The sequence below is a fragment of the Esox lucius genome, chromosome 9 (genome assembly GCF_011004845.1).
Source record: "Esox lucius isolate fEsoLuc1 chromosome 9, fEsoLuc1.pri, whole genome shotgun sequence".
Taxonomy (NCBI): domain Eukaryota; kingdom Metazoa; phylum Chordata; class Actinopteri; order Esociformes; family Esocidae; genus Esox; species Esox lucius.
The window spans coordinates 5,061,941-5,088,397 of record NC_047577.1 but is presented as its reverse complement, the minus strand read 5'-3'; the positions used below and the strand labels follow the sequence as shown (position 1 = coordinate 5,088,397).

General features: G+C 39.8%; 1 protein-coding gene across 4 annotated transcripts; it reads left to right on the top strand.

Moving 5' to 3' along the window:
• Positions 1–579: 579 nt before the first annotated feature.
• On the top strand, positions 580–26,156 carry LOC105009637 (polymeric immunoglobulin receptor). 4 transcript variants are annotated; one of them, XM_034294080.1, is made up of 8 exons: positions 580–640; positions 20,121–20,453; positions 20,553–20,873; positions 23,243–23,356; positions 23,537–23,569; positions 23,694–23,792; positions 24,527–24,576; positions 24,662–26,156. In XM_034294080.1, the coding sequence occupies exons 1-8, from the start codon at positions 598–600 to the stop codon at positions 24,941–24,943; spliced, it is 1,275 nt and encodes a 424-aa protein (XP_034149971.1). In that variant the 5' UTR covers positions 580–597; the 3' UTR covers positions 24,944–26,156. The 4 variants fall into 4 exon arrangements, with proteins under 4 accessions (XP_034149971.1, XP_034149973.1, XP_034149970.1 ...); XM_034294082.1 differs by lacking the exon at positions 580–640 and adding an exon at positions 18,633–18,887 and having other exon boundaries at positions 23,327–23,356; XM_034294079.1 differs by lacking the exon at positions 580–640 and adding an exon at positions 18,633–18,887.
• Positions 26,157–26,457: the final 301 nt, after the last annotated feature.

The window sequence follows — 26,457 nt, the reverse complement described above, 5'->3', positions numbered from 1 at the left end:
CATTAAACAAAAAACAGACAGCATTTCTACTACACTGCCATCATTACACAAAAAACAGACAGCATTTCTACTACACTGCCAACATTACACAAAAAACAGACAGCATTTCTTTAAGGTATTAATTTATTTTAACTTTATTTGGATTTAATGTAACATATACAACACTCAATGATCTATGAATACATTCTGAATATATTTCTGTTTGCCCAGGCTTTTAATTAACTTTTAATTAAAGTAACATTAAGGAACATTTCTGATGTCAAATACCAAAACAAACCTACTATAATTCTTGCTAGAATCACACTTCTTACCTGATCACACTTCTTACCTGTTCCTACCAGTTTGTAGATTAATATTCATCCCCATGTCGGCCCCTGCAGGAAGTGGAAGGGGCGGTCAGAAAGAGAAGATGGTAGGAAGATGTGAACTAGTAAAGAGATGGAGAGATGCAGAAACAGGGAAGTAGCTTGTATGAGTGCAGAGAGAGAGAGATGGAGTGGGGAGAGAGAGAGGTAGAGACTTACAGCACATTGTATCAGGAACTAGATATTTAGACCCCAACCTGGAGAGAATCTGTGAACACCAGAACACAACAAGATGAGGATCCTGCTGATATTCACCCTGCTGGCCTTCATGACAGGTAATAAGCTTGTTTTAACACTAGCAAGCCATCTGGCAAAGGCTGTTATAGCACATAAGGTAACACAACAAAGTTTGTGTGTGTGTGCTAGTGTTTGTGTGTGTGTATGGGTGCTAGTGTTTGTGTGTGTGTGTGTGTGCTAGTGTTTGTGTGTGGTGTGTTTTCGTGCATACCTGCATGTGTTAACACCCTTATTTGTCGATGTTTGTGCATGCCTGGATTTGTGAAGATTTATGAGGTGGTATATGTGTACACCCGTGGATTAATGTGTGTGTGTGTGTGTGTGTGTGTGTGCGTTTTCATATATGTGTCTGTCTGTTTGATCCTGTTGGTGTAAGAATACTAACTGTATAACTTCAAAGCTTCACTGAAAAAAACAAAACTAAGACAGGCAAATTTACAAAATGTTTTTTCTCTTTGTCTGATTGACAGGTTGTGTGAGCTCCTTCAAAGTGTTTGGATACTCTGGAGGAACTGTCTTCATCCACTGTCATTATAACAACGGAGAAGAAACTAATGAGAAATATTTCTGTATGGAGCAGTATGGGCAGGGGCAGAACACTCTGAATTGTATGGATAAAATTAGACCAAATCCACCTAAAAAGTCCGCCTGGCAGGAGAAGGGTAGATTCCTTCTGTACGACAAAACTCCATCAGTCTTCTTCAGGGTGGTCATCAGAAATCTGACCAGAGAAGATGAAGGAACCTACAGGTGTGGAGTGAACAAACCAAATGCAAATGACAGATATACCAAGGTGACGCTGAATGTAAAGGAAGGTGAGACACATTTACATTGTGGAATAAATATACAGTAGATCAATGACATATCATTGTCAGTACCAAAGTGTGTATGTTATGTGAGTGTTTCCATTGACAGATGGATGCTGTAATAAGTCAGTCAGAGAGACACTCTATCTGGGAGGAAAAGCTAACATCATCTGTAAATATCCAACAAAATATGAGAACAGCAATAACATTTTCTGCAAGCAAAGGAATAACTTGAACACATGTACTTTCAACAACTATTTCAAAACATCAAAAAAAGCTGAAATAATCTCTCTGAATAACAGTAGAGTGAAAAGCTTCACAGTGACCATCAGTAACCTGACTAAAGATGATACTGGGACATACTGGTGTGGAGTAGAAAACAAGAAGTCAGGAGAACATTACATTTCACTGATTACTGAGGTACATCTCAATGTGATTGGTAAGTGACCTCCAGACAAAACTAGACTAGTTGTGGTAAAGACACTGTATCTAAACTCTTTAACTTCCTGTTTGTGACTATGTGTTTTATATCTAACTGTCATGATGTAGCAATGAGACAAGAGAACACAGTTGCAGGCAGAATCAAATCTATACCGCCACCAAACACACAGAGGGCAAAGATGCGAAACAATTGTGATAAGAACTTAATATGGACTTAAATTAGATCGTTACCTAGTCCTGGGAAGTTATACTATGAAACACAGACCAGACACAATGTCCATTACACATCTACTGTATGGTATGAGGTAGTGGAGGTGAGATCAGACACAATGTATTTTACACATCTACTGTATGATATGAGTTAGTGGAGGTGAGACTAGACACAATGTCCATTACACATCTACTGTATGATATGAGGTAGTGGAGGTGAGACCAGACACAATGTCTTTTACACATCTACTGTATGATATGAGGTAGTGGAGGTGAGACCAGACACAATGTCTTTTACACATCTACTGTATGATATGAGGTAGTGGAGGTGAGACCAGACACAATGTATTTTACACATCTACTGTATGATATGAGGTAGTGGAGTTGAGACAAGACACAATGTATTTTACACATCTACTGTATGATATGAGGTAGTGAAGGCAGACACAATGTCTTTTACACATCTACTGTATGATATGAGGTAGTGGAGGTGAGACCATACATAATGTATTTTACACATCTACTGTATGATATGAGGTAGTGGAGGTGAGACCAGACACAATGTATTTTACACATCTACTGTATGATATGAGGTAGTGGAGGTGAGACCAGACACAATGTATTTTACACATCTACTGTATGACATGAGGTAGTGGATGTGAGGTGAAGTACAATGTGAATCTAATATAATAAACATTATATTCTGTCTGTCAACAGATTCTACAACTTCAGCACCATCAGAACCATCCATCAGCATTTCTGGTAAAATACCTTAATTGCAAGAGATCAACCTTCTTAATAGTGATCATTGTGTCTCTGTGTTCCAAATATCTTAGTAGTGATCATTGTGTCTCTGTGTTCTAGGTATCTTAGTAGTGATCATTGTGTCTCTGTGTTCTAGGTATCTTAGTAGTGATCATTGTGTCTCTGTGTTCCAGGTATCTTATTAGTGATCATTGTGTCTCTGTGTTCCAGGTATCTTAGTAGTGATCATTGTGTCTCTGTGTTCCAGGTATCTCAGTAGTGATCATTGTGTCTCTGTGTTCCAGGTATCTTATTAGTGATCATTGTGTCTCTGTGTTCCAGGTATCTTAGTAGTGATCATTGTGTCTCTGTGTTCCAGGTATCTTAGTAGTGATCATTGTGTCTCTGTGTTCCAGGTATGTCAGTAGTGATCATTGTGTCTCTGTGTTCCAGGTATGTCAGTGGTGATCATTGTGTCTGTGATTATGGTTGTTGTGTTGTTCACTGTCATCCTGATCATTGTCTACAAGAGGAAATGTAACAGTGTGGAAGGTATGTTCAGACACACTGGCAAATACTGGGATTTGGGAGGTTCCTATATATAAATGGTTGTGGCGGGGGGGGCGGGTCCCTTGGTTTTTTTAATAATGTCAAGCAGCTGCTTCTACTCGTAGATTGACATATTATAAAAATCTACTCTACAGGGAGTCGTTTTATAACTGCATTGAATATAAAACACTGTGCTGCTTGATGCAGAAACAGAATTAGGTTGCGTGTGTAAATAATGTGTCATAAAAAAATGTATGTGTCAATAAAATGTTGAATGCATGAAATAGCCTGGGCTTCAGGAGCTTGGCCAGAGAGGAAATAGGCTGGTCAAAATACACGTTCCAATGAAACCGACTTATGGGTTCTACATGATCCCGATAAGTTTAGAACCACATTTCATAACTTCTTCAACTGCACAAAACCAGACATGATGTTAGCATCTAAATGGAAAAGGCTCCTACGAAGCAACTGTTTTTCAAAGTACTGTTCGTTTAGTTGGCATACTATTCGTTGATAATTTAATTAAATTGGTTGAATGAATAATTTTGTAGGCAGGTGTCGGGCCCATGAGGGGCCAAGGCTCAGGTGTAATATTATTTAACATGTCTTCCTCAGGGATGTTCGTATTCAGCAAACGAACCTCTAGCAAATCAAACACCCGCCCAGAAAACAGTGAGCAGATGAGAGCTGGGCACCAAGATTCAATTTACCATAACCTGAATCGCTACTCTGCAAACCAAGATTCAATTTATCAAACCCTGAACCCCAACTCCGCAAACCAAGATTCAACTTATCAAACCCTGATCCCCAACTCCGCAAATCAAGATTCAATTTATCAAACCCTGGATGGTGGAACTGAAAATAAATAATGAAATTACGGAGACTTTGACACAATAAATGCTCACATGGTTTAGATTTTATATTTAAAAAAAATCTACTTCTTAATGTCCAGTCTCTGCTGAACATGTACAGTGGTGAGAACAAGTATTTGATACACTGCCTATTTTGCTGATTTTCCCACTTACAAAGCATGTAGAGGTCTGTAATTATTATCATAGGTACACTTCAACTGTGAGTGACGGAATCTAAAACAAAAATCCAGAAAATCCCATTGCATGATTTTTAAATAATTAATTTGCATTTTATTGCATGACATTCACAATTGAAGTGTACCTATGATAAAAATTACAGACTACATGCTTTGTAAGTGGGAAAACCTGCAAAATCAGCAGTGTATCAAATACTTGTTCTCCCCACTGTATGTTCTGTTTATTAACATACTTAATTTAGCATTTTTTTTAATTATAATTAATTAATTAATTTAACATTTAATCTAGCATTAGTTAGACATAAAACAATCACATACTGATGTTCTGTTGATCAAGTTTCCCAACATATATTTTGGTTCCCAGCATTATTTTCAGATCTGGTTGACATGGCTCCTTTATGGCAGCCTGGTCTGATCGCTCTACTATTTTAATACCTTTTTATTCATTTAAGTATTTTTATGTGCATTTCCTTAATGTGCATTTCTGTGCATTTTTCTTTAATCACCTTTTGTTTTTAAGTTGTGAATCAAATGCTGATCTGTTGTATGAGATTAAAAAAAAATACAAAATAAAAATGTACATAACTTTCCTTCAATCAACTCATTGGAGGCAGTGAACTGTTTTCTTTTGAATATTTGTAGTGAAAATCTGCACTGAGGTTTCACCTATTATCTGGAAATCTACAAAGGACAGAAGTGAAGGACACTCAGATCTACTCAGGAGTATTTCTTTATAGTTTTGGGAGGATTGAACAATTCTGTTAGTGATGAGCAAGGGGAACAACTTTCGCCACTAAAATTCCTTTAGTAAAAGGCCCAACTTGGAGGAGGACGGCGTGTGAGGGGGGCGCGGGGGGCGCGGGGGGTGAGGGGGGTGAGGGGGGCGCGGGGGGCGAGGGGGGCGCGGGTTCACCGCTTTGGAGAGGTCGGGTGGCGGAGATTTTTATTTTTTATTTTTCAAGGGCTTTGTGATTATTTTCTATAATCAAAAGCACTAGGGATGTAGAAATAATAAAAATTAAATTATTATATAAATATTATTTTTGATACCAAAATACAGGTTTTGTAATGTTATTTTTGTTAATGTTGAGGTAAAGATGAACTTGATGTTGCATGTATTATAACAGACATCTTTAGTAACGGACCCTTGACTTCTGTCTCTCGTCATAACCAAACACCATACTTCTGTCTCTCGTCATAACCAAACACCATACTTCTGCTCTGTCATAACCAAACACCATACTTCTGTCTCTCGTCATAACCAAACACCATACTTCTGCTCTGTCATAACCAAACACCATACTTCTGCTCTGTCATAACCAAACACCATACTTCTGCTCTGTCATAACCAAACACCATACTTCTGCTCTGTCATAACCAAACACCATACTTCTGCTCTGTCATAACCAAACACCATACTTCTGCTCTGTCATAACCACATATCTTCCTCTGCAGATCAACACTCCAAGTGCTATACTGCCCCCTAAAGGGGTTATATTATGACAGAAAAAGGTTATAGTATGCTTAGATGCCCTTTATAATATGGAATATGATTACTTGATTACTATTGTGGTTTCAATCTGTACAGACATTAAACTATGAAACCTTCTCATTCAGTAAAGTATTGTAATTATTATACTGTTGTATTCCACCATTATGTAACCAATTATGACCAGAATTACTTTTCATACAATCAAATTGCATATCATACTGTCTATAGACATCCACTGGTGTTAATGTGAGAAGAGTTATTCTGACCACTAGGAGTCAAGTCATATTCTGTCCCTGAACACAGAGATACCTTGAGATGGAGGGAGAGCCCCCTCTAGTGGTAGAATGACTATTTTACTCTCCTCTATAGATAAAGCCCCTCTAGTGGTAGAATGACTCTGTTACTCTCCTCTATAGATACAGACCCATTTAGCTGAGATGGGGACAAGTCACACATGGTCAAGTCCAAGCAAGTCTCAAGTCTTAACCATCAAGTCTCGAGTCAAGTCTCAAGTCACAGTTCAGATAAATCAAGCAAGTCAAGTCAAGGGTTCACCCTAAGCAAGTCAATTCGAGTCCTTATAAGTATCAAGTCAAGTCACAGTACTAAAGAGATGAACACACACACACACTTTGCTCTGACGTGCGCTCAGTGCGAAGCTCGATTTCAAAATCAAATATTTTTCTCCAAAATGTTTTTGGGGGGACGAAGTGGAGGGATCTTGAATCAGCCTGAAGGGGTTGTATTCGCTATAACAACGGCCTCGCTATACCTTATCCCGCTTATTACATGGCTACCTACCAAATACATCTATAATTTGACACAAAATATTGATTTCAAAAGGAATTTATTGATTTCAAAACGATTGTATTGTTTCCTCTGAAGAAAATAGTCCGTTCCGTCTCTGGTTAGAATCCTGCTGCGTCCATAGCAACGCGCTGTTTTTAATGGCAACGGTCTGTTATCAAGAAATAACATGTTTCTGCACTGGAATTCAGCCAATCCATGTAATAAGGGCTAATAATAACAACCTTATAAACTAATTATTGTGACTGAAAAACTGCCTAATATGTAATTACGCTGTAATTATTCTTGTCTGTATGAGTAAAAAAAAAAAACGCCTCCATGTTAGCCTTTCATGCAGTGAAGTTAACTGTTATGGTGTAAGCACAATGCTTTTTAGTTTCCACATGCAGTCCACAAACACTTGAAAATGCCCACATTTAATACAGACATTATAGCCTACGTGTAATAATATACATGCCCGCTCATTTTAAGATGCCCATCAACATTAAAATTCAGGCTATGCCACTGTTATAGTCAAATTCCCTTACATCTATTTACCAGACGTATTCAGTAATGATAATGGTCACATTTCTAACAAGAAAAAAAACAAATATAATATACAACCAAGGCCAAATTATGACAAACAAAAGATTAATTCATTACATTAGTAACTTAATCGTTATAGATCTTAGTGAAACTGAATATAAAGAGATTACTTTCTTACCTTTCCTTGTGGTTCTTAAAATAACGAATGAAATTTGACGTTGTTGCATATTTTGACTCTGGCAAATCTTTTTTTATTCACACGGTTCAGTTCAAAGTCCTTGTATCCAAACGATACTATTTATGGAGCTTGACTAACGTTACTATCTGCCATGTTTGGCGCGGTTTGAATTGTGCAGCGTTAAAGGCACATACGCTGATTAGTGGTGCTGATGTCACAACATATAAAATAATTGTATTGCTGTTTGTTTATTATAAGTTCAAGTCATTTTCGAGTCTTCCACTTCAAGTCAAGTCTCAAGTAACTTGTTCTCAAGTCAAAGTCAAGTCATTTTCATACTTTAATCAAGCAAGTCACAAGTCCTGAAAATTGTGGACTCGAGTCATGTGACTCGAGTCCCCCACCTCTGGCATTTAGTGGTAGAATGACTCTGTTACTCTCCTCTATAGATAGAGACCCTCTAGTGGTAGAATGACACTGTTACTCTCCTCTTTAGATTTCTTCTGCCTTCTGATCTGTAGAGGGCGCTTTATCTCTGGTTATAATCTCTTACAGTTTTTCTCTCTGCTGTACAATGTAGGAACAAATGAGTGGTTGGTCATGGAGGAAGAGCGAGACGATCAATGAAATTAGATGAGGTGGTAGAGTTAAAACTAGTAGAGAACTGGACAGAGAAACTGGGAGATACACATTTTTTATTGTTGCAAAGAATTACAAATAAATAGGCAGAAAGATAGCATATAAAGTTAATACCATTTACACATTGGTACAAGTAGGAAGAGCAAAGAGAGTGTGGTTCATTATACAACATTATAGAAAATACCAGATCTAGAGACACCAACCTGGGGAGAAGCTTTGAACACCAGAACACCAGAACACAACAAGATGAGGATCCTGCTGATATTCATCCTGCTCTCCTTTATGACAGGTAATAACCATCCAATAACACCTTATACCAACGCAACCATTGTGTGTGTGTATGTTACCCAAACAAAATAGCTGGTAGTTTTGTAGTTACCAGTCCCAAAGTAATTGGGAGAAAAGCTCGGGAGAAAAATAGAATGTATGTAGACATCACTCTGAAACAATGGGTATGCACGGGCTGATATGGACCATATGGACCATATCCTTGACACTTGACCTATCATTATATGTGGCATGGGGAACTTTTATTCTGAATATAATACTAGATTTCTCTATTTTGGTTATGTTTTTATTAGGTCTGTCAAAGTTAACGCATTAACACTTGCGATTAATTTAAAATATTTAACGTTAATACATTTTACATTTTGGAGCCTTGGCGCCATCCACTAAGAGCTTGACTTCAGCGGGGGCTGACAGGATCGTGCTACTATCACGCATTTATTGTTTACCAGTAATTTTATTGCCGGTCGACTTGACCTAAACGCTTCACAGGCATTTTTTTCAATATATCATTGGAGAGTTGGTATTCATGTGGTGAATCATGTTTACTCAGGACTAGTTTAACATCAATATATCATTGGAGAGTTGGTATTCATGTGGTGACTCGTGTTTACTCAGGACTAGTTTAACATCAATATATCATTGGAGAGTTGGTATTCATGTGGTGAATCGTGTTTACTCAGGACTAGTTTAACATCAATATATCATTGGAGAGTTGGTATTCATGTGGTGAATTGTGTTTACCCTGGACTAGTTTAACATCAATATATCATTGGAGAGTTTGCAGTAAGTTGTTCAAGGGAGATGTTAGACATTTCTTTACTTCTACCACTCAATACAATAAAACACATGTATAACCTTCACCAGACGGTTAGTTGACGTTTGCTAGTAAACCCCTGTTTTGCAGCTGTTTGAATTCGAGTCAATGAGAGAAGCTTGCAATGTATGTAGTGTTGCTTAGCTGTCCAGGTGACTGTCAAGGTGTTTGTGTCTACCGTCTGAAAGTCACTCAATGCACGTAGCTATTGTGAAGTTAATCCAGTAAATTGGTTTTATGTTGGTAGGGTTCACATTCAATAGCTGAATTTGCAGAGCTGCAGTAGTGAGTAAAACGATGGCGCAAACGAAAGCAGTATTGCAGCACTGCTTTTGGTGTCCCCCTCAATAATAGCTCTTGAAAATGTTTAATGTAATGGCTAACTCCAAAGTTATATATCAGATTTTTGCTCCTGAATCCAAGCAAAGCATTAATGTTTTCACCAAAGCATATTCTCATAGTGGAATTAGCAAACAACTGTGCTCTGCATGATTTACATATTTACCCTGATTTAATGTTTGTATATAACATCTCTAGCCTCCATGACTAGCTTGTGTCATTGCCTATTAAAGTAGCCTACCTCATGCATTTGGTTGAATTAGGGAAAATGTAATAGAGATACTTCATGAAGTACTTCTAATGTTTACAGGCACTCACCTGAACCCAATTCTGACCACATTTCAATACCTTGACCAGCTTAGGTGTGATTCAATGAGTTAAAGGCCTGCAAACCATGTAGCTGTCCAGATCTGAGGGGATGATATGTGTTTTATACAGTAGCCTAACGTAGCAGATATTGTCCTTTGTGCGTTAATGTGCATATTTTGCAAAGAAACTATGTTTTTACCATAATTCACTGCTTTTTTAAACAGAAAAAAGTGTATTAAGGGCAAAATTTGAACACATTCTAAAACTGCAATTAATCGGGATTAACTACAGGAGATTATGCAATTAATCGGGATGATTTATTGTAATCTTTTGACAGCACTTGTTTTTATAGGTGTTATAGGCATTGCTCTCTGGCGCCACTAGCCTGGGAAACATAAAATTGTTTGTTCTCTAGGTTATAGTTTTACCATGGTAAGATATACAAAAGGGAATTATGAAGAACACACTGTAACACGTTAGTTAGAATGCTAAGTTAGCTAGCTTTTTAGTCAGTTGCTAAAAAGGTTGTCTGAAGTTGTAAACACATTATGTCTGCGTTTCTCCTTGTTGATGTTAGAGCAGAGTGAGGTTTGTGTTATTACAGAACCATGAGATCCTCTGTTTCTCAGTTAGTCGAGCATTGTGCTTTCAAAGCCAGCCTAGGGCTTGACTCCCACAGGGGACCAGTGTGTGAACACACTCACTGCAGTAAGTTGCTCTGGATAGGAGTGACAAAAATGTAGAAAATGTAACCATAAACGCTTTAATAACTTAGTTTCTCCTTGTCTGACTGACAGGTTTTGTGAGATCCTTCATGGTGACAGGATATTCTGGAGGAACTGTCATCATCTACTGTCAATATTCTCAAGGGGAAAAGAGCATCGAAAGATATTTCTGCAGTAGCCCAGGGAACAGATGTGTGGAGAAAATCAGTAAAAACAAAATCAGTCCGGACGGACAAATCCAGCCAGACAGAGGTAGATTCTTTCTGTACGACAACAAGGATTTAAACTACTTCAAGGTCATCATCAGACAACTGACCAGACAAGATGAAGGAAGCTACAGGTGTGCATTGGACAAACCTGATGAACCTGGCATAAATAAGGTGGAGTTGGAAATAAAGGAAGGTGAGACACATTTACATTCTGGCGGTGGCGTGCACAGACCTTTCCGAGCGGCATGTGCTGACCCTGGAAAAGTGAGCGGAAGTTGTCGGCTCACACGGGCCGACGATGTGTCGGAGTGAGTGACACGCGGTAAAAAAGACAGACGACGCATGCCCCGTCGGTGTGCGCCGCGATGCCCGTCACCAAGGCAGACGGGCACGTGTCACCTGGAAAGGGCACCAGATAGCAAAGGGTCATGTGCTCTCCACAAGTGGGGTCTTACCAGTGCACGGGCCTGCATTGTGGAATACGTTTACAGTCGTTTAATGACATATCGTTGTCAGTACCAAAGTGTGTATGTTATGTGAGTGTTTCCATTGACAGATGAATGCTGTATGAAGTCACTCAGAAAGACGGCCTATGTGGGAGGAGATGTTGCCATCGTCTTTAACTATCCAGAGGTATATGAGAACAGTTCCAAGTATTTCTGCAAGGAAGACAGTGTGTCCAAACAGTGTCGTAGCATCATGCCTGATGACTCGACAACAAAATCTGGGAGATTCTCTCTGACTGAAAACAGGAGAGAGAAAAGCTACACGATGACCATCAGTGACCTGGATAAACATGACACTGGGACATACTGGTGTGGAGTGAAAACAATGATGAAGGATATCAAATATGTTTCATTGATTACTAAAGTACACCTCAATGTGACAGGTAAGTGACCTCCAGACTAAACAGGAGTTCACCTCTCTGATATGTACCATTTTTAAAGAAAGCATGAGTGAGCAGGCAAAATACATTTTATTTCTTTTGGGATTTATATTCAACTGCAGATCATAACCGAATGGCACAATCATAAAACAAAACATGGCAACAAAGAAAAGAATGAACTGACCCCTGTTCAATAGTCTGCATACACTTGATTCTTAATAATGTGTATTGCCCCCAATAGCATCAATGACAGCATGCTGTCTTCTGTAATAGTTGTCTATGAGGACCCAAATTCTTGCAGGTGGTATAGCTGCCCATTCATCTTGGCAAAATGCCCCCAGGTCATGCAAAATCTTTGGTCATCTTGCATGAACCCTATCTCATGGTGAGGCTATAGGAGTGAGACTCCTGTCAATGTTCCTAGATTAAAGAAGAGCACCACTCCAGCTGTCACTCCTCAGCAGATCAGGCCTGGCCCTATTTCTGGGAGAGTCCCAAAAAGATAGCCAGTTATCTACAAACTCTACCTCCTGCGACAGGCAGAACTCTGTTTTTAGCCAGCGATTGAGTTGCGCAAGTCTTCTGTAGAGGGGGCCAGAGATAATTACTCGATGCCGACACATCTTTCTAGCTAGTTTATACACTGGTGCTATGTTCTGCTTCGTAACCTCTGACTGTTTCATCCTAACGTCGTTGGTGCCAACGTGAATTACAATATCTCTGTACTCTCTATACTTGCCAGTTTTAGACATCGCTAGCACCAGCCCCAGATTTGCGTTCATAAGTGCTTTTTTTATATACTGCACAACAGTAGTTAAAGTGTGTGTATTAGAGAAGGCTGGCTGAGTGTTCCTGTGTGTTTGTAGTCATTGTGAAAGAGACTCTTTAACTTCCTCTTTGATGACTGTGTGTTTGTATATCTGACTCACTATCACAAAGACAGAGTGCACTCCCACCATGTGGCATTGAGACAAGGGGATGCAGTTGAAGGCAGAAACCTATTTCAATGCCACAAAACTAACACAGGGTAAAGAAGTGTAGCTCACAAGAGGGAGAAAGGCTGGGTAACATAACAAGGTTGCTCTTTAACATGGTCTCATTAACCTATTGGGCTTCAACGAGACAATACCCTGACACTGGGATATCGTACACAATGCCGGCCAGACACATTGGCCCTCATTCTTAGTAGTGATCATTGTGTCTCTGGTATCCAGGTATCTTAGTAGTGATCATTGTGTCTCTGTGATCCAGGTATCTTAGTAGTGATCATTGTGTCTCTGTGTTCCAGGTATCTTAGTAGTGATCATTGTGTCTCTGTGTTCCAGGTATATTAGTAGTGATCATTGTGTCTCTGTGTTCCAGGTATATTAGTAGTGATCATTGTGTCTCTGTGATCCAGGTATCTTAGTAGTGATCATTGTATCTCTGTGTTCCAGGTATTTTAGTAGTGATCATTGTGTCTCTGTGTTCCAGGTATCTTAGTAGTGATCATTGTGTCTCTGTGTTCCAGGTATCTTAGTAGTGATCATTGTATCTCTGTGTTCCAGGTATTTTAGTAGTGATCATTGTGTCTCTGTGTTCCAGGTATCTTAGTAGTGATCATTGTGTCTCTGTGTTCCAGGTGTCTTAGTAGTGATCATTGTGTCTCTGTGTTCCAGGTATCTTAGTAGTGATCATTGTGTCTCTGTGTTCCAGGTGTCTTAGTAGTGATCATTGTGTCTCTGTTTTCCAGGTATCTTAGTAGTGATCATTGTGTCTCTGTGTTCCAGGTATCTTAGTAGTGATCATTGTGTCTCTGTGTCCCAGGTATCTTAGTAGTGATCATTGTGTCTCTGTGTTTCAGGTATGTCAGAAGGGGTCATTGTGGTCTTTGTGTCTGTGATTCTGGCTGTGCTCTTGTTCACATTCATCATGATCATTGTCTACAAAGAAAAATTTATCAATGTGGAAGGTATGTTTCAGACACACACATTCAGATATGGTGGTTATACTGGGATTTGGGAGGTGGCAGGACCCCATATTTTTTATGCATCAAATAACCAAAAAGGAACCTGGCTAGGCTAAATAAAAGCTCCAGGGAATATAACTTTTGAGGGTTTATATGATCCCCATTCATTTAGAAGCTGTATAATATATGTCGGCGTTGTGGCCTACATGTTTATTTAATAACTTCTCCAATAGAAAATAAGCAGTCATGATAGTTGCTTCTTTATGTAAACAACTTGGTGCTCCTACGAAGGAATTGTCATTAAGTAGAACAAAGTACTGTTTGGTATTTCAAAGATACTGCATAATATTTGCTGACCCACCCAGGACACAGTGAGGAGATGAGGTCTCTAAACACCCAACCAGGACACAGTGAGGAGATGAGGTCTCCAAACATCCAACCAGGACACAGTGAGGAGATGAGGTCTCCAAACATCCACCCAGGAAACAGTGAGGAGATGAGGGCTCTAAACACCCACACCCACCCAGGAATGAGTGCTGAGAGTCAAGATTCAATTTACCAAAACGTGAACCCCAACTCTGCAAATCGAGATTCAACTTATGAAAACCTGAACCACAACTCTGCAAACCAAAATTCAACTTACCAAACCCTGAATGGTGGAAGTGAAAATAAATATTGAATTTAGGGAGACATCTTTGGCACAATAAATGCTTCTGTGATTGCATAGATTTTCTGCATTTATTTTCTAAAACAAAAACGTCTCAACCTCTGGTACAACTTACAGTCCAATCACTGTGGAACATGTACAGTGGAGAGAACAAGTATTTGATACACTGCCGATTTTGTAGGTTTTCCCACTTACAAAGCATGTAGAAGTCTGTAATTTTTATCATAGGTACTCTTCAACTGTGAGTTACGGAATCTAAAACAAAAATCCAGAAAATCACATTGTATGATTTTTAAGTAATTAATTTGCATTTTATTGCATGACATATTTGATACATCAGAAAAGCAGAACTTAATATTTGGTACAGAAACCTTTGTTTGCAATTACATACCTTCTCCAGATCCTTCAGTTTTCGGGGCTGTTGCTGGGCAATACAGACTTTCAGCTCCCTCCAAAGATTTTCTATTGGATTCAGGTCTGGAGACTGGCTAGGCAACTCCAGGACCTTGCGATGCTTCTTACGGAGCCACTCCTTAGTTGCCCTGGCTGTGTGTTTCGGGCCACTCCCATGACGGCGTAGTGTGTTACTAATGGTTTTCTTTGAGACTGTGGTCCCAGCACTCTTCAGGTCATTGACCAGGTCCTGCCGTGTATTTCTGGGCTGATCCCTTACCTTCCTCATGATCATTGAGCCCCAGACCGAGAGAGATTGACCGTCATCTTGAACTTCTTCCATTTTCTAATACTTGCGCCAACAGTTGTTGCCTTCTCACCAAGCTGCTTGCCTATTGTCCTGTAGGCCATCCCAGCCTTGTGCAGGTCTACAATTTTATCCCTGATGTCTTTACACAGCTCTCTGGTCTTGGCCATTGTGGAGAGGTTGGAGTCTGTTTGAGTGAGTGTGTGGACAGGTGTCTTTTATACAGGTAACAAGGTCAAACAGGTGCAGTTAGTACAGGTAATGAGTGGAGAACAGGAGGGCTTCTTAAAGAAGAACTAACCGATCTGTGAGAGCTGGAATTCTTATTGGTAGGTGATCAAATACTTATGTCATGCAATAAAATGAGAATTAATTATAAAAAAAACATACAATTATATTTTTCTGGATTTTTGTTTTCTCACAGTTGAAGTGTACCTATGATAATAATTACAGACCTCTACATGCTTTGTAAGTAGGAAAACCTGCTAAATCGGCAGTGTATCAAATACTTGTTCTCCCCACTGTAACATACGATATGGATATTTTTAATTTTTAATTTAATTTAGCATTAGTTTAACATTTAAGACAATTACATACTAATGTTTTGTTGATAAAGTTGCCATGCATGTATTTTTTTATTCCCAGCATATTTTATGTAACAATACAGGTGCTGGTCACAAAATTTGAATATCATCAAAAAGTTGATTTATTTCAGTAATTCCATTCAAAAAGTGAAACTTGTATAATGTATACATTCATTCCATACAGAATGATATATTTCAAGTGTTTATTTCTTTTAATTTTGATGATTATAACTGACAACTAATGAAAACCACAAATTCAGTAAAATTTGAATATTGTGAAAAGGTTCAATATTGAAGACACCTGGTGCCACACTAACCAGCTAATTAACCCAAAACACCTGCAAAGGCCTTTAAATGGTCTCTCAGTCTAGTTCTGTAGGCAACACAATCATGGGGAAGACTGCTGAATTGACAGCTGTCCAAAAGAAAGGAAGGAAAAGATGTGGTAGAAAAAAGTGTACAAGCAATAGGGATAACCGCACCCTGGAGAGGATTGTGAAACAAAACCCATTAAAAAATGTTGGGGAGATTCACAAAGAGTGGACTGCAGCTGGAGTCAGTGCTTCAAGAACCAGAGTCAAGCGACTCTTGAACAAGACACAGCGTCAGAAGTGTCTCGCCTGGGCTAAAGACAAAAAGGACTAGACTGCTGCTGAGTGGTCCAAAGTTATGTTCTCTGATGAAAGTACATTTTGCATTTCCTTTGGAAATCAAGGTATCCAGAGTCTGGAGGAAAAGAGGAGAGGCACAGAATCCACATTGCTTGAAGTTCAGTGTAAAGTTTCCACAGTCAGTGATGGTTTGGGGTGCCATGTCATCTGCTGTTGTATGTCCACTGTGTTTTCTGAGGTCCAAGGTCAATGCTGCTGTCTACTAGGAAGTTTTAGAGCACTTCATGCTTCCTGCTGCTGACCAACTTAATGGAGATGCAGATTTCATTTTCCAACAGGACCTGGCACCTGCACACAGTGCCAAAGCTACCAGTACCTGGTTTAAGGACCATGGTATCCCTGTTCTTAATTGGCCAGCAAACTCGCCTGACCTTAACCCTATAGAAAATCTATGGGGTATTGTGAAGAAGAAGATGCGATATGCCAGAGCCAACAATGCAGAAGAGCTGAAGGCCACTATCAGAGCAACCTGGGCTCTCATAACACCTGAGCAGTGCCACAGACTGATCGACTCCATGCCACGCCGCATTGCTGCAGTAATTCAGGTAAAAGGAGCCCCAACTAAGTATTGAGTGCTGTACATGCTCATACTTTTCATGTTCATACTTTTCAGTTGGCCAACATTTCTAAAAATAATTTTTTTTGTATTGGTCTTAAGTAATATAAAAATTTTCAGAGATACTGAATTTGGGATTTTCATTAGTTGTCAGTTATAATCATCACAATTAAAAGAAATAAACATTTGAAATATATCAGTCTGTGTGTAATGAATGAATATATTATAACATTTTCACTTTTTGAATGGAATTACTGAAATAAATTAACTTTTTGATGATGTTCTAATTTTATGACCATCACCTGTATTTTAGATACTGAAATATGTTATTTTTGCTTAATGGTGAGATAAAATTTTTGAAAATAAAAGGGTCAACCAGTCAGTTATTTGGATATCTGTCCTTCATGTCCATAACCGAAGACACGCTTGATGTTGCATCCAATGTAAAGAGCACGTTCAGTTATGGACCATTGACTTTTATCTCTCATCATAACCAAACACACCTTTCTTGTCCTCTTCTGTAACAATCACCAATCTTCCTCCCCAGAATAACACTTCATGTACAATCTTCTATATTTATAATTTGATTTATAGAGGGAAAACCAACTGAGACTCTCATTTACTGTGGTGCTCAGTATTACATTAATAAAACACGAAATAAAAAACAAACACATTTTTGAAATTATAAAACATGTATAAGTTACGTAGTTATAGTTACATAACAAGTTAAATAGTTACAAATAAAGTTGCACAACACATTGTCAACTCATACCTTCCCACAGCTTCTTCTGCATTGCTGGGTCGGCGGAGCGAATCTGCGGACAACACAGGAAATACTGCCTAATAAGCTCTAGTTATGTGTTTGCGGGGGCTTTTATTGTTTCAAATTCATAGTAGTATTAGTAGTATTTATAAAAAGTGATAAAAATATTATATTGTTTCATTCCTAAATAAGTAAGCAATGTAAATGTGAACCATGCTGTATATTCTAAATACATGTCTTCAGTAATACTATTATAATGATTTCATGAACAGTCTGTCCATTCTTAAAATGTGTGAGTGGTTGGAGTTCTCCAGGTCCGTCTGTCACGGTCCCTCCCCTGTGATTGTGTGTGTGTGTGGATGTCCGTTCCCTTCTGTTTCTGTGTCTCTGTTTTGGTCGTCCTGGCAACCTGTTAGGGGGCGTGGCCTCAGCTGTTTCTCCTTGGTGATCACTCACCTGTTCCCGATTCCACCACTTACCGGCAGCACTTAGGCGGAGCCCTGACGTCTCGTCCCTGCTGGATGGTTAGTCGTACTTTGTGTGTCTCGCTCATCCAGCCTAGTCTGAAGATCTGCTTAGTCTTACTTACCTGCTGGTTTTATACTTTGTTTCACCTTGTTCTCTGCTCCGTCACAGGATTACCTGGATTCTGCCTCCACGACCAGATCAGCTACCACGCCCTAACCTGCATTCACCTTCCTGTCTACCTGGACACCTGTAACCATCTGCACGCCATCCTCCCTGCCAGCACTGCGTCCATACTCACCTCCTACGCCTTTCCGTTTGTCAATTAAATCACCCTTCACTGTCTCTACATGTCCTTGGCTGCTTTTGGGTTCCGCTCAGGCCCTGACACCATCTCTCACTCCTTAGGATGTTAATTTATTTGATCTTTACTTGGATTCAGTATAACATAGACTACACACAATGATTTATGAATACATATTCTGTATATATTTGTGTTTGCCCAGGCTATAAACTAACATTGTAATATTTCTGTTGTCAAATATTAAAACAAACCTATTCTTGCCACAATCCCACTTCTTAACAGCTCATACCAGTCTGTCATTTAATATTAATTAATCTTCAGACTCTGTTCTTGTTTCTATATTAAACATCCCCACTTCGGCCCCTGCAGGAAGTGGAAGGGGCTGTCAGAGAGAGAAGATGGTAAGAAGATGTGAACTAGTAAAGATGTAGAGATGCAGAAACAGGGAAGTACCTTGTATGAGAGCAGAGAGAGAGAGATGGAGAGAGAGGTAGAGACTTACAGCACATTGTATCAGGAACTAGATATTTAGACCCCAACCTAGAGAAAATCTGTGAACACCAGAACACAACAAGATGAGGATCCTGCTGATAGTCACCCTGCTGGCCTTCATGACAGGTAATAACTTTGCTATAGCACTTTCTGTCAATGTGTGTGTGTGTGTGTGTGTGGTGAGAGGAGGGGTTAACCGATAGTGGTGTTAAAGGAAACATTTAAATATAAGAGTAAAATTTATGAATGTGTGAGTTAAAAATATATTCTTATGAGAGAAAAAACTGTATGCATGTTAGAGTGAAAATATATGTATGTGAAAGGAGAATGTACATATGTGAGGGTGAAAATGTAGGTATTTGAAAAGAGAATGTATATATGTGTGAGAGTGAAAATATATGTATGTGAAAGGAGAATGTATGTATGTGAGAGTGAAAATATATGTATGTGAAAGGTGAATGTATGTATGTGAGAGTGAAAATATATGTATGTGAAAGGAGAATGTATGTATATGAGAGTGAAAATATATGTATGTGAAAGGAGAATGTATGTATATGAGAGTGAAAATATATGTATGTGAAAGGAGGTAATGTTGTTGTTGTTTGTGGAGGTGACGGTGTTGTTGGGGTTGTTGGTGGAGGTGATGGTGTTGTTGTTGGGGTTGTTGGTGGAGGTGATGGTGTTGTTGTTGGGGTTGTTGGTGGAGGTGACGGTGTTGTTGTTGGGGTTGTTGTTGTTGTTGGATGTGATGGTGTTGTTGTTGGGGTTGTTGGTGGAGGTGATGGTGTTGTTGTTGGGGTTGTTGGTGGAGGTGATGGTGTTGTTGTTGGGGTTGTTGGTGGAAGTGATGGTGTTGTTGTTGGGGTTGTTGGTGGAGATGACGGTGTTGTTGTTTGGGTTGATGTTGGAGGTGATGGTGTTTTTGTTGGGGTTGTTGTTGGAGGTGACGGTGTTGTTGTTTGGGTTGATGTTGGAGGTGATGGTGTTGTTGTTGGGGTTGTTGGTGGAGATCTCGGGCAAGGTAGGCTATACAAAAGCGAATTACAAAGAACTCACTGTTTAACGCTAGTTTTCTGAGGCATTTTCAAAGGCATCCAAAGTTGTAAACACATTGTATATTATTCCCCTTGTTGACGTTAGAGGGAGGGGCGTGTTAATAGAGAACAACGTGATCCTGTGTGACTCAGTTAGTCGAGCATGGTGCTTGCAAAGCCAAGGTTGTGGGTTTGGCTCCCAGAGGGGACCAGTATGTGAACACACTCTGGATAAGAGTAATTAAATGTAGAAAATGTAACTATACATTTTCTACATTAACTATAAATATGTATATAACTTAGTTTCTCCTTGTTTGATTAACAGGTTGTGTGAGCTCATTCACAGTGCCTGGATACTCTGGAGGAACTGTCTTCATCTACTGTCATTATGAAAGAGGAGACATAATTGACAAAAAATATTTCTGCATGGCGCCAGAGTACAATATGAGTCAGAGTTGTGAGGTTAAAATTAGAGCCAGTAGTCAGAACACCTGGCAGCACAGAGGTAGATTCTCTCTGTATGACGACACTGAGAGAAACTTATTCACGGTGGTCATCAGACAACTGACCAGAGAAGATGAAGGAATCTACTGGTGTGGAGTGGATAAACCTGGTGTACCTGACAGTTATACCAAGGTGGAGATGGAAGTAAAAGACGGTGAGAATGAATGAAACTCCGTGTCATTCCATGTTCAGTATCAGTAGTCAAGGAAGACATGGAATGTTGGACTGTTGTTATGTGTTTTTCCATTGACAGATAAATGCTGTAATAAGTCAGTCACAGAGACGGTCGATCTGGGAGGAGAAGCTAACATCATCTGTAACTATCCAGAGAAACATGAGGAAAGCATCAAGTATTTCTGCAAGGAAAGGAATGAATCAGATTGTGAATACAAAATATCAACCAAACATTACATTACATCAGGAAGATACACTCTATCTAAGAAAAGAACAGAGAGACATTACACTGTGATAATCCGTGGGCTGACTGAAGATGATGGTGGAATATACTGGTGTGGGGAGGAGAAAGAAGGCAGTTACATCGCACTGATCAAACTCGTGAATTTGCTGGTTAGAAGTAAGTATAGCCATTATTTTTTTCTTTTTAAGTCCACGCACTATTAGTGAGGATGGTTAAAGGATTACATTGTTCAAGTTGTTGATTGCACATAAGTTTTACTTACATTGACCTCATGCTTTCCTCCAACCGGTCGGAAGGTGCAGACGGGTGTCAGGTTGTGCACCACGTGGGTTAACTGTCTTAACATAGAAACTATTATAAATAGCAATCACATACAGCATGTGTGAAAATGTTAACAAAAACAATGAAATGGGGAAATGAAACTAAACATCATACCAGTTGTACTTTTTCAAACACATGGAAACCAGGTGTTTGTGTTTGATAATGTTGCATCGATTATAATGAACCTGTCCTCCTATTTCCCCCCCACCAGCCTTTGTTCATACAACCCCCCCACCCTAAACCACCCTGGACTAGATAATACTACCCCCACCCTAAACCACCCTGGACTAGATAATACTACCCCCACCCTAAACCACCCTGGACTAGATAATACTACCCCCAACATAAACCACCCTGGACTAGTTAATACTACCCCCAACATAAACCACCCTGGACTAGTTAATACTACCCCCCCACCCTAAACCACCCTGGACTAGTTAATACTACCCCCAACATAAACCACCCTGGACTAGTTAATACTATCCCCCCCCACCCTAAACCACCCTGGACTAGATAATACTACCCCCACCCTAAACCACCCTGGACTAGATAATACTACCCCCAACATAAACCACCCTGGACTAGATAATACTACCCCCACCCTAAACCACCCTGGACTAGATAATACTACCCCCACCCTAAACCACCCTGGACTAGATAATACTACCCCCAACATAAACCACCCTGGACTAGTTAATACTACCCCCACCCTAAACCACCCTGGACTAGTTAATACTACCCCCAACATAAACCACCCTGGACTAGTTATTACTACCCCCAACATAAACCACCCTGGACTAGTTAATACTACCCCCAACATAAACCACCCTGGACTAGTTATTACTACCCCCAACATAAACCACCCTGGACTAGTTAATACTAGCCCCACCAGCCTTTGTGTACAGTACACCTGCCCTAACTATGTTTGGAATGAACATTTACATCATAAATAGCCATGACCGAGCAATCCTAATTTGTGAAATAAATTAGTGACTAATGTTCAAAAAGGTGTAATGTAGAATTGAAACTAAACATATTAGTTATCTTTCTACGGTTCATGTAATATAAGAGCATTACTGTACAACCAGAATACTTTTGCAGTTAATGTTTTAAGTTAATGTTTCAAATAGGTTTTAGTACAAAATAGTTCAGAGGGCCTTTGAAATTCTTCATTTATACTATCTCAAAGGACATAAAAGTTAGAGGCGGGATTCTCAGCCGTGCTCCATTTACAAAACATAATATCAGATGTAGTTGTTCAGTGGATGACTACTGTGAGTGTATTATGTGTGAGGGCTGAGCGCTGACTGTGAGGGCTGAGCGCTGACTGTGAGGGCTGATCGCTGACTGTGAGGGCTGAGCGCTGACTGTGAGGGCTGAGCGCTGTCCCACTGTCAAATCATCAAGTGCGTGAGGGGTCTCAGACATTTTGAGCCCTTTATTCACCCTTTTTTTTAAAGTCCACATTTCTGCCAACTCTGCCTGAGGGAACTTCCCACAATTCATAGCGTTGTGATGTGAAACACGGGGTTTACAAGGGGAAGCCCAGATGCAAGATAAAAATCCCAGAAAACCTGCTTTATTAGAGAAGAACGGTAAACTGCACTACATTAACAAGGATTTGAGATGGTTCATAGAACAGATGATATCAGAGGAATGTAATCACCTTATTACACACCTAGTATATGCAACTATTTTCTTTAGTTTTTGCTTAACAATGGTGTTTTGACCAAAAATAGTACATTGATTATTGACATATATAGATTATTATTGTCAGTTACCTCTTGTCCACTCTCTAGGGCAAGTGCCTGCAAGACATATTAATCAGGTAGTCGGTCTATTAAGTGTCTTGGCCGCGAAGAAAGTAAAAAACTTTGAATAAAAAGTCCCAAACCCACAATAGTGTGCAACATGGTTCAGCGTCGTCAAGGTAACATGTTAATGTCCGAAGTGCCGTCCCTTTACTGTTTATAGCATCTAGAGCCCTTGCAGCCTCTTGCACTCAATCACTTTCCAGGTGAAGTCAGTGAAGTCTGTAAGGGTTTAGGGTTTAGGGGGGACATTGAGACTGGGCCTCGATCTTTCTATCTCTCTTCCTGTAGACTTAGTGTCTCTCTTCCTCGTCCTCTCACATGACAGAGTGAACGCGGCAGAAGAACTCTGTTAATCTCCCTTCTAGACACATTGTGTTATCTGCTCTGTAGAGGGAGCTCCATCTCTGATTGCAGAATATGCCTGTCTCTCTCCCTCTCACCACCCACACAATGAAAACAAAAAACCTCCACCAGCACCATCCAAACCCTCCACCAGCTCCCCAGCACCTCCCAAATCCTCCATCAGCTTTTCGGCACCATCCAAACCCTCCACCAGCTCCCCAGCACCATCCAAACCCTCCACCAGCTCCCCAGCACCATCCAAACCCTCCACCAGCTCCCCAGCACCATCCAAACCCTCCACCAGCTCCCCAGCACCATCCAAACCCTCCACCAGCTCCCCAACATTATCATCATCATCAACACTTACTGGACCTGGTAAATAAACAAGTTGAAATGTCTTAGTATTTATTAACTGAATTCAGATTAATGTTTGGAGTCTCTGCCTGCATAGGCCAGCTGATTATGTGTGTGTATGTGTGTGTGTGTGTGTGTTTTCCAGGTACTCCAGGTATCATCTTGGTGTGTGTGTGTCTGGTTGTGTTTCTGCTGGTGGTCAGTCTTTTCATAGTCTACAGATGGAAACACAACAAGACAACCGGTGAGACACACAAACCTGTTAACCAGGCAGACAAAGAATCTGTAGTTAGTTTACCGTAGTAATAATTTCCAGGAATAATTCTTAATATTAGAAAAGTATCTTGAAAAATTTTGTGATTCCAATGGGTTTCTATGAGTGATGTCATATTGTCCCTTTATATTTATGTGTGTGTAATGTCATATTGTCCCTGTGTGTTTCTGTGAGTGATGTCATATTGTCCCTGTGTGTTTCTGTGAGTGGTGTCATATTGTCCCTGTGTGTTTCTGTGAGTGGTGTCATATTGTCCCTTTATATTTATGTGTGTGTAATGTCATATTGTCCCTGTGTGTTTCTGTGAGTGATGTCATATTGTCCCTTTATATTTATGTGTGTGTAATGTCATATTGTCCCTGTGTTTTTCTGTGAGTGATGTCATATTGTCCCTTTATATTTATGTGTGTGTAATGTCATATTGTCCATGTGTGTTTTTATGAGTGGTGTCATATTGTCCCTGTGTGTTTCTGTGAGTGGTGTCATATTGTCCATGTGTGTTTCTGTGAGTGATGTCATATTGTACCTGTGTGTTTCTGTGAGTGGTGTCATATTGTCCCTGTGTGTTTCTGTGAGTGGTGTCATATTGTCCCTGTGTGTTTCTGTGAGTGGTTTCATATTGTCCCTGTGTGTTTCTGTGAGTGGTGTCATATTGTCCCTGTGTGTTTCTGTGAATGGTGTCATCTGTGTGTGTTGTTTCACAGCCAACTCTTCAGGGAAGAGGGTGAACAGAGACACTGAAATCAACAGAGAGGTCAGTATGGGTCATTTCCAGGTTTTACTATAATTGCAGAGACAGAAAATACCCAGCTGCTCCTCCTCTGTCTCCACCTCTCCAGGGTTTTCATGCTGGCGGTGACTATGTGGAGATAGACGAACGCCCCCTACAGTCAGAAAGAGGCAATACAACTGCCTCCATCTACACCACCATCGACTTCCACAAGGATCCCAGCTGCCCCAATGAAGCCACCACCACCATCAGTAAAGAGGACACATCCTCCTGTGACTGTGCTACTGTAAATGTTGATCAAAACTCCACCTACCCTACTGTCAATCATCCACACAGCACATCTGAAGCTCCATCCATCTACTCCACAGTCAGTAAACAAGGAGACACCTGATTTACAGACAATCAATCACAAGAGACTCCAAATGGTTACTATTAAACAGAGACACACCCCCACTGGTAACTATTAAACAGAGACACACCCCCACTGGTAACTATTATACAGAGACACACCCCTCACTGGTAACTATTAAACAGAGACACACCCCCACTGGTAACAATTAAACATAGACACACCCCCACTGGTAACTTTTAAACAGAGACACACCCCCACTGGTAAATATTAAACATAGACACACCCCCACTGGGTAAATATTAAACATAGACACACCCCCACTGGTAACTATTAAACAGAGACACACCCCCACTGGTAACTATTAAACATAGACACACCCCCACTGGTAAATATTAAACATAGACACACCCCCACTGGTAACTATTAAACAGAGACACACCCCCACTGGTTACTATTAAACATAGACACACCCCCACTGGTAACTATTATACAGAGACACTCCCTCACTGGTAACTATTAAACAGAGACACACCCCCACTGGTTACTATTAAACAGAGACACACCCCCACTGGTAACTATTAAACAGAGACACACCCCCACTGGTAACTATTAAACAGAGACACACCCCCACTGGTAACTAATAATGGTTGTGTCATTTTCTAGCCAGCTCTGGCCAGTAAAAAAGACAAGACGGCTAGTTAACTGTAAGTGCATTCCCTTTTCTTTGAGTGTCTCTATTTTCTTTGATGTATCCATAGTGATGACAACAATGTCTATGTAATTGGTCAGGCCTTCAAGCACACCCAACCATATGCTACGATCCTGTTGGTAGGTATAGAATTAGCCAATCAACAGCTAAAGGCTCACCCTCTGTGTTGATCAACATGTGCTTTGTGATCATGATATAGGCCAAGAATTTAGAAAGAAACAGTGTTGTGAAATACATCACAGGATTAGGCTGAAATGTTGAATACATAGAAAAAGGTTTGACAATGTATTATTTAAATATAGATGATATTATTAATTTGAAAGAGATTTGTTATTTTTTATTTTGATCCTTATAATCAAATGCTTGCATCTAAAGCTCTGTCTGTGTTTTAAAGTTAGGCTTTTCAGCAAACAAATCGGCAGAGTGGATGATTTGTTGCTGTTTTTATTGAGGATTGTAGCTTCAACATAACATGGTCTAATGTTCTGCATGATCTGCATGATCTATATGGTTAATGCTAAATTAAAAATATTTTTTTTTCAACCCAGAATAATGTTGTTTCATTTCAGGATATTTCAGTTTGGCAATTCTAAAATGGTCTACATTTTACTTTCTAAAGGATCATTTCTACTGAACAATGTCCCCAATTCGACCCCTGCAGGAAGTGGAAGGGGCTGTCGGAGAGAGAAGATGTGGTAGGAAGATATGAACTAGTAAAGAGATGGAGAGATACAGAAACAGGGAAGTAGCTTGTATGAGTGCAGAGAGAGAGAGATGGAGAGGAGAGAGAGAGGTAGAGACTTACAGCACATTATATCAGGAACTTCATATCTGACTCACTCTC

Bases quoted from the DNA above. Each gene is read 5' to 3' on its own strand.
- LOC105009637 (XM_034294080.1), top strand. From the start codon at position 598: ATGAGGATCCTGCTGATATTCACCCTGCTGGCCTTCATGACAG. The intron at 20,874-23,242 runs GTAAGTATAGCC...TCTGCTCTGTAG, and splicing joins CGTGAATTTGCTGGTTAGAA to AGGGAGCTCCATCTCTGATT. The intron at 23,357-23,536 runs CACCTCCCAAAT...CCAGCTCCCCAA, and splicing joins ACCCTCCACCAGCTCCCCAG to CATTATCATCATCATCAACA.